At 37.6% G+C, this 12,210-nt stretch overlaps 1 protein-coding gene across 4 annotated transcripts in view; it reads left to right on the forward strand.

Annotated features, from left to right (window-relative positions):
- Positions 1-11,693, forward strand: part of BEND7 (BEN domain containing 7) — a 126,998-nt gene extending 115,305 nt beyond the window's left edge. For 3 of the 4 annotated variants that reach the window (XM_044677243.1, XM_044677245.1, XM_044677246.1), the window contains 2 exons: positions 5,354-5,407; positions 11,617-11,693. In XM_044677243.1, coding sequence (XP_044533178.1) covers positions 5,354-5,407; positions 11,617-11,678 — 116 coding nt within the window. In that variant the 3' untranslated portion in view covers positions 11,679-11,693. The remainder of the gene's footprint in view (positions 1-5,353; positions 5,408-11,616) is intronic. The other variant, XM_044677244.1, reaches the window with a different exon arrangement.
- The last annotated feature ends 517 nt before the right edge of the window (positions 11,694-12,210 follow it).

The raw sequence follows: 12,210 nt of genomic DNA on the forward strand, positions 1-12,210 counted from the left end.
GCAAGGGGGAACCTACTGTGTCCTGAGTCAACCCATTTCACTTTTGGATATTTGTAATTGTTATAAGATTCTCCATCTAGCAAAATAACATTTTTTTTTCAACTTTTACTCAATGTGCCTAAGACCAAACAGAAGTCTTATCCCACTGGGGCCAAGGAAAGTAAATTTAATGGGTTCAGCAATGTCATTTTGTTAGATATTGTGTCCCCTCAGCTCTTAGAACCCCACAGCAGATTTCCAGTATTAAGTCAGCATAATTTGTTGACTTCAGAAGAGAAAATTGCATCTCTGAAGGATGCCAGGTAATAATCAAATTTAAGTTGGTATAGCCACTGAGTAAATTCTTCCCAGGAAATCTTGGCGTTTGCTGTCACAAACCACTAGAAAATTATAATTTTCTTCATTTTCCATAATTATATGAGAACCTAATAAATGACCAAAAAAAAGCCTTCTGTTTTCTTAGTGTGAGAGGCAAATGCATTTTGCTTGGGGTGGGGGGAGGTTTCAAATATATAAGTTCCAAAAGTAAGCTCAAAGTTTACATAGTTAACATAAAGGAGACCTGGGTTTAGGCACAAAAGGAGAAAAAAGTAAAGTTTAACAATAGGAATGACCCTATAACATTGTCAGCCAGTAATCAATCATCCATCAGGACTTCCGGTTCCAGTTAAAAATCTATATGACAAAGATAGCCAGTTAACATCTGTGCCACAATTTCTTCCTTTATAATGCAGTATATGATAATATCTGTCCCAGCCTACCTTCCTCCGAGGAGCAAAGTAAGGTAAATGGGAAAATATGTGATCCACTGGAGCTCCTTGGGAGATAAGTGCTGTATCAATCCAGAATGCTGCTATTACTGATTTAACTTAAATGCTGCAGAGACCACCCAGAGAGGGAAAAGAGAGTATATTGTGTTCAAGAGCACCTGCTTCTAGCTGCAAAAAGATGTTAGCAGTCTCTAAAGTGTTGGAAGAATATTCATTTCAAGGCAAATCCTTGGTGGTAGAGGTCATAAAGTAAGGAGATATATTGGAGTGGAATAGAGACAGAAACAGCTTTGCTGTCGAAAGGAAATATGGTTGAAATAATAAACTTTGTTTTAAATGCTTAGCATACTTTTGAGATCTATTAAATTATTTGGCATCTTTTCTTGCAGCTTCTTTAAAGCCCCATTCCTTGTTGCCCCACAAAATCCTCCTTCATTTTTTGGATTCATAGTATTCTATAGGCCCTGTGTTTTCATTTCTGCACACCCTCTCCAAAAAAAGACCAGCGTTCCTTCCCTCCTCCATTCCCACGCTTTCAAGCAAAAAAAAAAAAAAAAAAAAAAAAAAAAAAAGCCAGAGGGAGCAGGAATAGCTGGGGAGCACTTTTGTTAGCCTCTCAGTGATCTTATTAATACTAAGTATGCCATAGCCACCAAACAAATAGGCCTTCTCCCATTCTATAGCCTCGCCTCCTTCTAGGGCGCCAGAGATGGGCGCTCGTGTGCTCAGCAGCCCCAGCCCGGGAGCTTCTCCCCTACGACCCCTGCCAGGAGGGCCATTTCCCTGTACATTGCCGATTGCTGCCTCCACGTCAGCTGGGCCAGAAGGGGGAACGTTCTCATGTAGCACCTGGGTCAGAACCAAGGCTGAACAGCACGTTGCTTATCTACAATAACTGGGCACGGGTTAAGTTTTTCTCCCATCATTCTTGTCCCTCATTCTCCTCAAAAGGAACCAGAATGGAATCCCTGAAGTGGGACGGAGCCTCTGCGGATGCCACTATTATTTCCTTGGGGTTCAGTAGGAATATTTTCAGAAAGCCCCAACAGATACTGAGAGGATTCAGCCTAAGCATTGTTTTCCTTAGTACTTCTCTCATGAGTATTTTCAATTTGAATGATAATATAATCACTATATCATACATTCTCCTCAACTTCAACCTCATTTATCATGTTTGGCTCAGTTCCTGGAATTAGATACAGACTCTGACTGGGCAAGCTAATCAACAAACTGCTCAAGAAAGCCTACGCTGCTTCTCGAAAGGAAAAAAAAAAACAAAAAACTTGCCCTGCACAGACTTTGAAAGGTTGTTATCCTAATCCAAATAGAAATTCATTTGGGCCTCTCATCATATGTAATATATTTTTTTCTATAACTGGGATGATTCCTTTCCTGGTGTGTGTGTGTGTGTATATGCGTATGTGTTTTATCATTTTCATTAGATTATTACCTCAGATCTGAGACCACAATTTTTTTATTTGTGTTAGATCTGAGAGTAAAGCTGTCATTGCTATTAAATTTTTATTGGCCTTGTTCAATCTTTTCCAAATTTCACAACTTGACTGTCACTAGGGAAGAAAGACTATGAGATTGTTGTTACAAACAGATGTTATAATTAAATTTAAATAACACAATCATGTTCTTCAGCCATGACACTTGGTCCCAATTCATGCAGCCAGCATATCTTAATTTTCTTTTCTTTTTTTCATCTGTTATATGCCCTTCATTCTTAAGAGTATACTTACTAAAACACATAATTACATAGGGCTGTTGTTGAAAGGATTGGTGATTCTGAATTACAAAAGGAAAAGATCATTTTATACTAAGAACTGATTTTTGCAATTCTGTGCCTAACTAAAAAGGCTCCATATATATAAATTCCAGGAAGTAGCTAAGTATTTCTAAGGTTTATTGTATTTTAGTTGGTACATAAAATCACAAATATGATAAATGTTTAGACTCTTACTGCTGCCTCAATATTTTAGGTCCTGGTCCACTGAGAAAAATTAACTCATTGAATCACTCATAAACCAAGGTTCCTTAAGCACCCTACTTTACTATCTTGACTCTTTCTCTTGCCATATCTTTTTTCACTCCTTGAGATAATTTCAGCACATAATAATAACTAACATTTATATAGTGCTTACTGTATGCTAAACATAAGCACCTTACAATTATTATCTTAATTGTTCCTTACCACAACCCTGGGAGGTAGGTACTATTATTTATCCCCATTTTACAGATAAGGAAAATAGGGTAAACAAGATCAATGACTTGCCCACAGTCATACTAAGCATGTGAGGTTCAATTTTGACTCAGGAAGATGAGTGTTCCTGGCTTCACTCTTAGCACTCTGTCTACTTTGCCCCCTAATTGCTACTATATTCAAATGAGCAATTAGGGAGCAAATGCCCACTACAGCCAAAGCTAGGGGAAGCAGTAGATAAAGAATTAGACAGTGAACTAGAGAAAAAGCATGATACCTTTTCAACCCAATGCCCTAGTCAAGTCTACTTAAGGACACAGTATTAATTTGTTTTCATATCAACCCAGTTATTAGTAAGGGGCTGTATGGTAGAGTGGATAGAGTGCTGGACTTGGGAGAACCCAGGACCCAACCCTGCCTCAAACACTTATTAGCCGTGTGACCCTGGGCAGGCCACTCAGTGCCTGAGTCTCTTCCTTTGCGAAATCAGAGCGTTGGACTCGGTGACCTCCAAGTTCCTTGTAGCTCTAAATCTGTCCTCCTGCGATTCGTCACAGATGCCATTTGATTGACCTCCTGGGGCGGTTTTCTTAAATGTACATGCACTGAGCAGCGAAGCAGTTATAGGGAAGTAAAGGAGCTAAGTAGACATTTTAGGTAGGGATGACTTGAATTGGTACATGGAGGATGTGACACAGATGGTCAGAATGGCTGATGAGAAGTTTTTTGAACTCTTCAGAGCAGAATGGGGAAAAGTTACAAGCCAATAAATTAACAGAATAAACTCAGGAGTTTTCTTTTGTATATCTTAGCGGGTATTTCTCTATAACTAGAGGTTTCCTGAAAACTTCATGTAAGATGAAATACCTATAAATCAGAGATGAGCGGTAGTTTGCATTTTTAGACTCCAGGTGGGAAAAATCTTTTGAAGATTAGTCGACATTGTGTAATTTCTTTATAAGTCAATCAAACATTGATTAAACCTCTACTCAGTGAGAAAGATACCACTAAGTGCTGGACATTCAAAGCACTTACAGTCTAGGAGAGAGAAGATGTTGCATATGCACAGAGAACTATGATGCAAGTTAGAAATGTTTTATTGCATAGGAAAAAAGCAAACAGATATAAGAGACTGAAGGATTTAAAGGAAGAGGATCTCTGGGATGTGTTATCCAGGGCCTAACATATTTTTGGTCTTCAGGAGAATTTATTTTCTCACTGCTCATTGATGTATCATATTGGAAGTGCATTAGGAGAGTTACCATCAGCATACACAGAGACTTTAGAAAGATAAAAGACAAAAAAAGTAAATTGGAACGAGATTATGGAAGACATTGAATTCCAGGGTAAGGATACATAAACGAAAGAGATGTTATCAAGTAGCCAGCATGAAAAGCTAAAATGTTGAGCCATCCCTCTTATAAGGTAAAGTGTTATTTGCCAGAATTTTTTTATCGGGAATGGCGAGTGAAATTCAGCCCTCTCACCCCTCCACTGGCACATTTTAACTGTCCTGAATATTTTTTTAAGTCCATGTAAACTATCAATGATGCATCTCTCCTTTAGGCCATCAAAGGTTCTATTCTTTAGGGAGAGAGACAGACTGACAGACTCTGTGTGTGTGTGTGTGTGTGTGTGTGTGTGTGTGTGTTTTGTTCTTATATGTATAGATATTGGAACTCACATAGATGCACTTATAGACATACACACATAAACATCTATGTGATATTAGCCTGAAGATCACCTTCAAGGACCAAATACTATTTGGCATTCATCTAGTGCTTTAAGAGCTCTAAATGCTTTATCTTGTTTGACTGTCATGACAGCAGTGTGAGGTTGGTGCCACAGGTACCCTATTTTACAGATGAGGGAATTGAAGTTAGATGACCTCTTTGTGTTAATATAGCTAAGTGTCAGTTGAAGAATAAAAATCCAAAGCTTCTGGACTCCAGACACAATTCCAAGCTGCCTCTAACAAAGCAAAATGGTGGACTGACTCTAGACCTTGAACTTAATGACTCCCTGACTAGTGTAGATGTTTCTGTTGATAGGAGCAGGTTTCACTGGTTTGTAATCAGGGTCTGTCTTCTTGTTTACACTGTTGTTTAAGGGGAAACAATAAAAAAAACTTCCATGTTGCACAGGTTCTCAAAAGTTGTCCAGCAGTTATTTACTAGATTAAAATCCATTTCTATTATTGTCAGAAGATGACTTTGTTTCAATACTAGCATAACCTATTGTATAGGAACAAACCCAGCTAAAGAAAGAAGGTGAAAACTATTATGTGTATTACAGCTTTTTAATTGCATTACTGTATTCAGTAAAATAAATGTGTTCCCTGAAACTAATGAGATTTGTGTTTTATGTTTGTAACCAGCAGAGGTAGCTGACTGTGATGAAAAACTGGACAGCATTTCTATACCACCAACAGGTAAAATACATTTACATTTTGATCACCTGCTGGAAAATATAGTGCAAAATATTTGAATAGGAAATGTTTTTAGTATTAGTGATACAGATGCTTGAGTGGACTGATTCTATAAAAGCCCCCTTGTTATCAAAGGTTTTTGAATGCCCTATGTCCAGGCAGTTTTTTTTTACATTGAATATAAAAAGCATAAAAATCCTACTGTTCTTCGTCTTTCTCTGATTTATACTTATAAACCCTCAAAAGAGCAAACCCTAATAAGTTAGTGTTTTGATGTTCTTCAGGCTGGAAATGGGCCTTTGCATTCATTCATGAGATCTTTATATTTTTTAATTCTATCAAAATCATAGCATCTTTTTGGAATGGTGGCTGCCATTGTGTATGAAGTTAGTCCCTATCTATACAATAGCCAAAAATGGTTCTAAAGAATACATACATTGTACTAGACAAATGGTAGATGCTCAATAAATACTTAATCTGATATGCCAATTAATATAACATAGCAGTAGTCTCTTTAATAGCACAACCGAATTAGTCCGTTCTTTGTCAACAACCTCTCTTCTCCATTTTCACAACTAAAACCCCATGGCATCATCTTCTTTCCTCTCCAGTCTCTTAAGTAAAGGTAGCTCTTCCCCTTGGTGGCCAACACTTCTACTTGTGCCTTTGATCCTGTCCCCTCCCATCTACTCTGGAAGTTTGTCCCTTCAGTTCTCTGTCTCATGCTCACACACATTTTTAAACTTTTCTCTCTCCTTAACTATTCTTGGTCTTTCCTAATATGCTTAGATAGGCAGTATGGTATCATAGATGTTTGCACTTGTTGTCAGGAAGAGATATGGGTTCAAATTCTGCCCCTGGCACTTATTAGCTATGTGGCCATGAGGAATTTTCTTTCACTCTAACCCTCTTTCCTTATCTGCAAATTGAGAGTATTAATATTCTTAGAACCCTCTTTGATTGGCTTCTTCTAGAGTTCAAATGAGATAATATGTGTAAAGTGCTTTATAAACTTGAAAGTGCTATAAATATTAGTTATTATTATAAATGGTTCCTTCCCTACTGCCTAGTAACATGCTCAGACCTCCTGCATCCTAATGAAGAAATTGATTGGCAATTGGCTTGAGGAACTTTAGTATGGTGACCCTTTGGAGAGAACTTTGATTCCATCTCCTTATAAAGCATGTAGGACATGCTGTTATAGAAATGCCCATTGATAAGTTGTTGAGACAATTGAGTAATTTCCATTGGAGCATGACTAGTAACACCTCTTTAAGCCTCATCAACTAGGGATGATTTGGTCAACTTAGAGTATCAAAAAAATTTTTTCCTTTTGTACAGGACCCATAAAAAGAGCTGGCCCTTTTTTGCCTGTTTTTAGAGTTCTCACTGGCATTAGAACTAACAGCATGTTTAAGTCCAAGGAGAGGTAATGAGGTAGCGTGCCCACAGCTTCCCTCCTGAAAGCACATGAAAGGTGCATATGCTCTCACCAAGGTGACTTGAGGAGAGAATTCCTGAACACATAGGTCCTGACTCCAGCTAAAGATGTACCCCAGAACCCCAGGTTAATACGGGCCGTATCTGCTCTTAGGGGCAGCCATCCACTCAAAAAAAATCCTGCCTCTTTGGCTTGTTTCCAGGTTTCTTTAGGAACTTTAGGAAATAGCTAGAATATATTGCATGCCTAGATTTCCACAGATGAAAGTAAAAAGGTCCCTGACTTCCATAAAAGCCTTTAAGGTAACAATAAAAAATGCAGATAAGTGATGAAGGATTAACAATAGCCCAGAAACAATCTAGTTCTCTCTCTCTTAATGAATCTCTCTTTTCCCCCAGGTGCCCAAACCCCCAGAATCATAGCACCACTCAGATGTGAGGTTCCTTTAGAATGCAAACATTTGTGGTTACTAGAGAGCCATGCCCTCAAGAGTCATTCTAATGCAGAAGTTCTTTACCTGGGTGAACTTGATTTTTATTATTCTTTTTATTTTTAGTATTTCGATAACTATTTCAGAATATTTAGTTTCTCTTTTAATCCTATGTATTTTGTGCAATAAGAAAACAGCATTACTCTGAGAAGGGAACTGTAGATTTCCTGGACTAGGCTTGGACCCTCCTAAGAAGGAAAACAAATTTGGGCTTTTTGAAAAGGCATTTCCCTTCCCATCAACCGAATATCTTACCACAATAATGGAGGTCACAGTCCAGATCTTTGTTCACCCATACCATGGCTCAGTCCTTTGCTTCTTCCCTAGCTTCAGGGCTATATGCTCAGTTCTTTTCTAAAAGACTAGTGCTGTCCAACTATTTTTCCTTCTCTCTCTAGAAGAGGGGATTCTGGAATGTTCAAATTTGGAATTGCTAAAGACATATCACTGAGATTTACTCTGCTAGAGAAACTTTCTGTTCTCTCTAAGAAATCTGGGTTACCTCAGTCAGTTAACATTTATTAAGTGCCTGTTATATGCCAGGCATTGTGCTGATTTGCTCAAGCTAACTCTTGAGGAACTTGATATTTTCCAGGAAATCAATACGTGGTCTAAGAAGGTTCAGGAATTTCTACCCCATAGCTCTCCAGTTCTCTCAAATTAGGGGATAGGGTAGTGGACTTGGGGATATACCACTGCCTTTCCATGACTGAAGTCTAATTATAAAAGCTCAAGAACTTTCTTTTTGAGCCTCATGAATGACTGTATGATTGCAGTTGCCCCTAGCACAAGGCCATCATTCCTCATTCTAGGTGAGAGACTACCTGCCCTTCTCTCCAATACCACCTACACCAGAATCCAGATTTGGTCTTAGTTGCACTGACCTATGAATCTTTCCAAAAAAAGGGTCAATCCTGAAACCTGACTCTGTTTTAAGAAGCCTAGTTCAAAGTGGGGAGGGGGTGACTCTAACCCACACAATAGCCCAATCCAACCAATCATTTCAAATTGATGAATGGTCCCTTCCCAATACTACCTTCCCTCACCCATTATCTCCCATATATCTTTTCCTTTTCCTTTATAAAATTTTATACTCATTGTCTCCAGTTTCTTTGCCTGGTACTCAAACTTCACCCTACAGAGTTTGCAGTGATCTATTTTTTGCTGAGTCCAATAGCTTCATCACAGCCCTTGTATTTCTAGCTCCTTCTGTAGCCTCTAACATTGTTGGCCACTCCTTCCCCAATTTCCATGGCATTAACCTTCTGACCCTCCTACTTGTCCAACTGTCCCTTCTCAGTTTCTTCAACTGGGGATATCCCAGGGCTCTGTCCTAGACTATCTTATGGTTTTGTACCTCATACCTTGGTGATGCCATTCATTCTTCTGGGTTTAGTTATCATTTCTAGGCAGATAACTCCCAAATCTACATATCTAGTTCTTATCTCTCTCCTGAGTTCATCCCACATCACCATCCACCTGTTGGGCATCTACCTGGACAAGTATAAAATATTCAGCTTTTACAAAAGAGAATTCATTCTCTTTTTCCTTAAGTGAACTTCCTCCTTTCCTTCTAACTTCCCATATTTTTGTTGAGATCAACACCCTTCTTCCTTCTCAGGGAGTCATCTTTCACTCTTCATTCTTCTCTGCTTCCTCACAACCGACCATCCCTCCCCAAATCATTTGCCAGATCTACAGTACTAACTCTATAACATTTCTCACATCTCTTCCCTTCTCTCTACTCACATAGGCACATCCTAAGACCTTCATCACTTATCTGCCTTATGCAACAGCTTCTTAATGGTCCTCCTCTTTCTAGTCTCTCTTCTCTCCAGTTCATCATCCCCTAATAGCAAAATGTTATTCTAGTATTCTGTAGTATCTCAGTATCCAAAACACTAGATTAAGTTCCCTATTACTGACCATTTCCTTAAGGATAAAATACAAAGGCTTCTGTTCAGCTCCAAAAACTCTGTATAAACTGGCTGCCTTTTCAGACTTATTTCATCTTCTTTTTCATGTATTCTACATCCAACCACACTGGCCTCCTTGCTGTTCCTTGTATACAATCTCCCATCACTGACCTCCAGTCCTTCTCATAGACATTCTGTGACCAGAAGGGAATCCCTAGAATGCCTAGTTTCCTTCAAGTTCAGCTCTGCTAAGTTTCAGCTAAGTTGCCACCCCTACCCCCCAATATGTGAGGTATTCTCTGATCTTAATTCCACTTGTGGGTTAATGTTCTCCCTTTACTCTCCTGGAGATTGTGAGTTCCTTGAGGGCTAGGAATGTTTTTAATGTCGTGCTTGTATTCACAAAATCCTGCAAGGTGCCTTTCATAAAAATAGTAAGTGCTTAATAAATGTACATTGAGTTGAACGTAAGTTAGACACTTTTTGTCTCATTCCACTGTTCCTACTCAACACATTTTTATATATTGGCTTAGTAGTAACAAAAATATTTGCTAATTTTTCTCATTTTCCTTCTTTCAAACATCCTGAGATAATCTTATAGAGAACTCCCATTCACTCCAGATGAGCCTTCATGCCAAAATTGACTCCATGATAGACAAAAAGAAAGATGAAAAATGGATCCAGAACAGTTGCAATGACCTATGTAGTCTAATAATTACCTTAGTTGCCTTGTTTTCTAGATTGGACTAAGTTAAGATATAGTCTGATCTTTAGAGCTAAAATATACCTTCTTCACCTCTGAGTTTCTCTCCCCACCCCCAAAAATAAAGATAGAAGATAAAGATTCTTATGACTACCATGGTAGAATTTCACCAAAGCAGAAGTAAAATGTATAGTCCTTCCAAAAATGCCATATAGTTTTATATATTACAGAAAACAGCTCTGTATATGAAACATCATTTGCTAATTCTGTGCCATCTCATAGAAGAAAACATTTTTTATAACAAAAAGAAGAGATTTTTTTTCAATAAAGACTTGAAGGATTGTTTTTCCTTCACACTACATCATTGAAAATACAGAAAAATAAAAAAACACTTTTATAATTATTACTTTTAAAATTCTTAACCCTAACACAGAGACAAAATCATTCTTAGTTTAAATGAGTATAGGGGTAGTCACAGAAGCTATGGAATGAAGGAATTCTTAAGGAAGTAATAACTATAGCAGTCAATTCAATCCAGCAGTTAGCATGGGATGGCAGATAGAATCCTGGATCTTGAATTGGGAAACTAGATTTTAATTTTATCTCAGCCATTTAACTGTCATCATGGGAAAGTTATTTAATTTCTTAGAGCCTCAGTTTCTTCATCTAGTAAATAGGACTAATAATATTTATACCACTTAATCTAGCGAGTTGTTATGAAATCACTTTCTGTAACTTAAAGCACAATATAAAATGCAAGTTGTTACAAATAATTAAATGAGAGTTATTATTATTATTATTAAATGTGGTGAGATGACTCAATATAGAAAAACAGAAAGCAGGCTATATCTCCATAGCCAAGGTGAAATATTAATACTATTATCCATATAACTGCAGGAAAAGTAATTTCCTAACAAAAAAGCACAGGAAGATGAATTAATTAAACAAGAGATCTTTTCAATGTATAATTATCTAATTCTCCACTTTCCTTAGCCTGTTTTGACCTAAGTTCAGTCTCATATATGTGTTAAGATATTTTTGTCCACCAGAACTATCAGGAAAAACAGTTTAGAAAATTGAAAATAACTTATAAAGAGAAAAGAAGCAGCAATATATTTAATATACAACTTCTAGATCTAAGAAAAGAGGGCTTTGTAGGACCATTCATTCATTCAACAACTATTTATTGAACACATAGCATTATAGCTGACAACCCAAGAGGATTACAACAATAAGATATAATCCATGTCCTCAAGAAACTTATACAACAAAAGCGGAAATGATGAAGGCTTTGCACAAAGAAAAGACAAAGGAAGTGAATAATACAAGAGAGGTCCAGTGTGTAGAGGGAGATTATTTGTGACTGGACAGAGGGGAGAAGAGGGGGGGATCAGGAAGGCTTCAGTGAAAGTCCATTTGAGCTTGTTTTAATAACTGTCATTCATACTCATGATCTTTCCTATTGAAAGCAATATTTGCAGTTGCTAACTTTCTGTACTAAACAGAAAAGCACAACTAACACTATTCCTCAAAGAGGAATATGAACAGCTTCTGATACTACTTGACCAGTAAAATGTTTACCTCCTAAAGATGCCTAACAGTGGTAGAAAATAACCACGTTGTTCATTATAGAATTTTTTTTATTTCTTGCTTGCATTTTAGGTCATATTTTTGAAACCAGGACAGAGAAGATGGAAGACATAGAAGCAGATTTCATTGCCTAGACTTTCATTTCTGTGGCGTTTCATTAGCAAATGTAACTCTTTGTTTGGAGATTTTTCTAAGATCTGTGTAGGCATTTCAGGTTACTGCAACATGTGGATGTTCTATAAAGTTTTGCCTTCAAGTTTGGTTTTCACATATTTTCTCTGTAACATGGATAATCAAGCCATCAGATTGTTTCAAGATCCTTCATCATCTTTAGAATTGATTTATTACTCTTTGAAAGGCCAATCTATTACCCAGTTAGTTTGGTATCCATTGGAACAATAGCAGTTCTCTCTTGTGGTTTTTTTTTCTTCATCTCCTCCATGTGATTGTGCACAGCATAATGCTGCATATTTATTTTAACTTAAATTATGTAGATGTAGAATAAAGATAAAGAAGGCTGGCAATTCCCCTACACTGAGAGCACCCTGCTAAAAGCCACAATAAACTTGACCTCCGTTGGCTCAGAAGATAAAGTTTTCTTGGGGGGGGGGGGACAGGATAGCTCTTATCTGTTAGAACAAGCTAGCTATGTTATCAGTAGAACTT

The sequence above is a fragment of the Gracilinanus agilis genome, chromosome 5 (assembly GCF_016433145.1).
Source record: "Gracilinanus agilis isolate LMUSP501 chromosome 5, AgileGrace, whole genome shotgun sequence".
In the NCBI taxonomy this organism is placed as follows: domain Eukaryota; kingdom Metazoa; phylum Chordata; class Mammalia; order Didelphimorphia; family Didelphidae; genus Gracilinanus; species Gracilinanus agilis.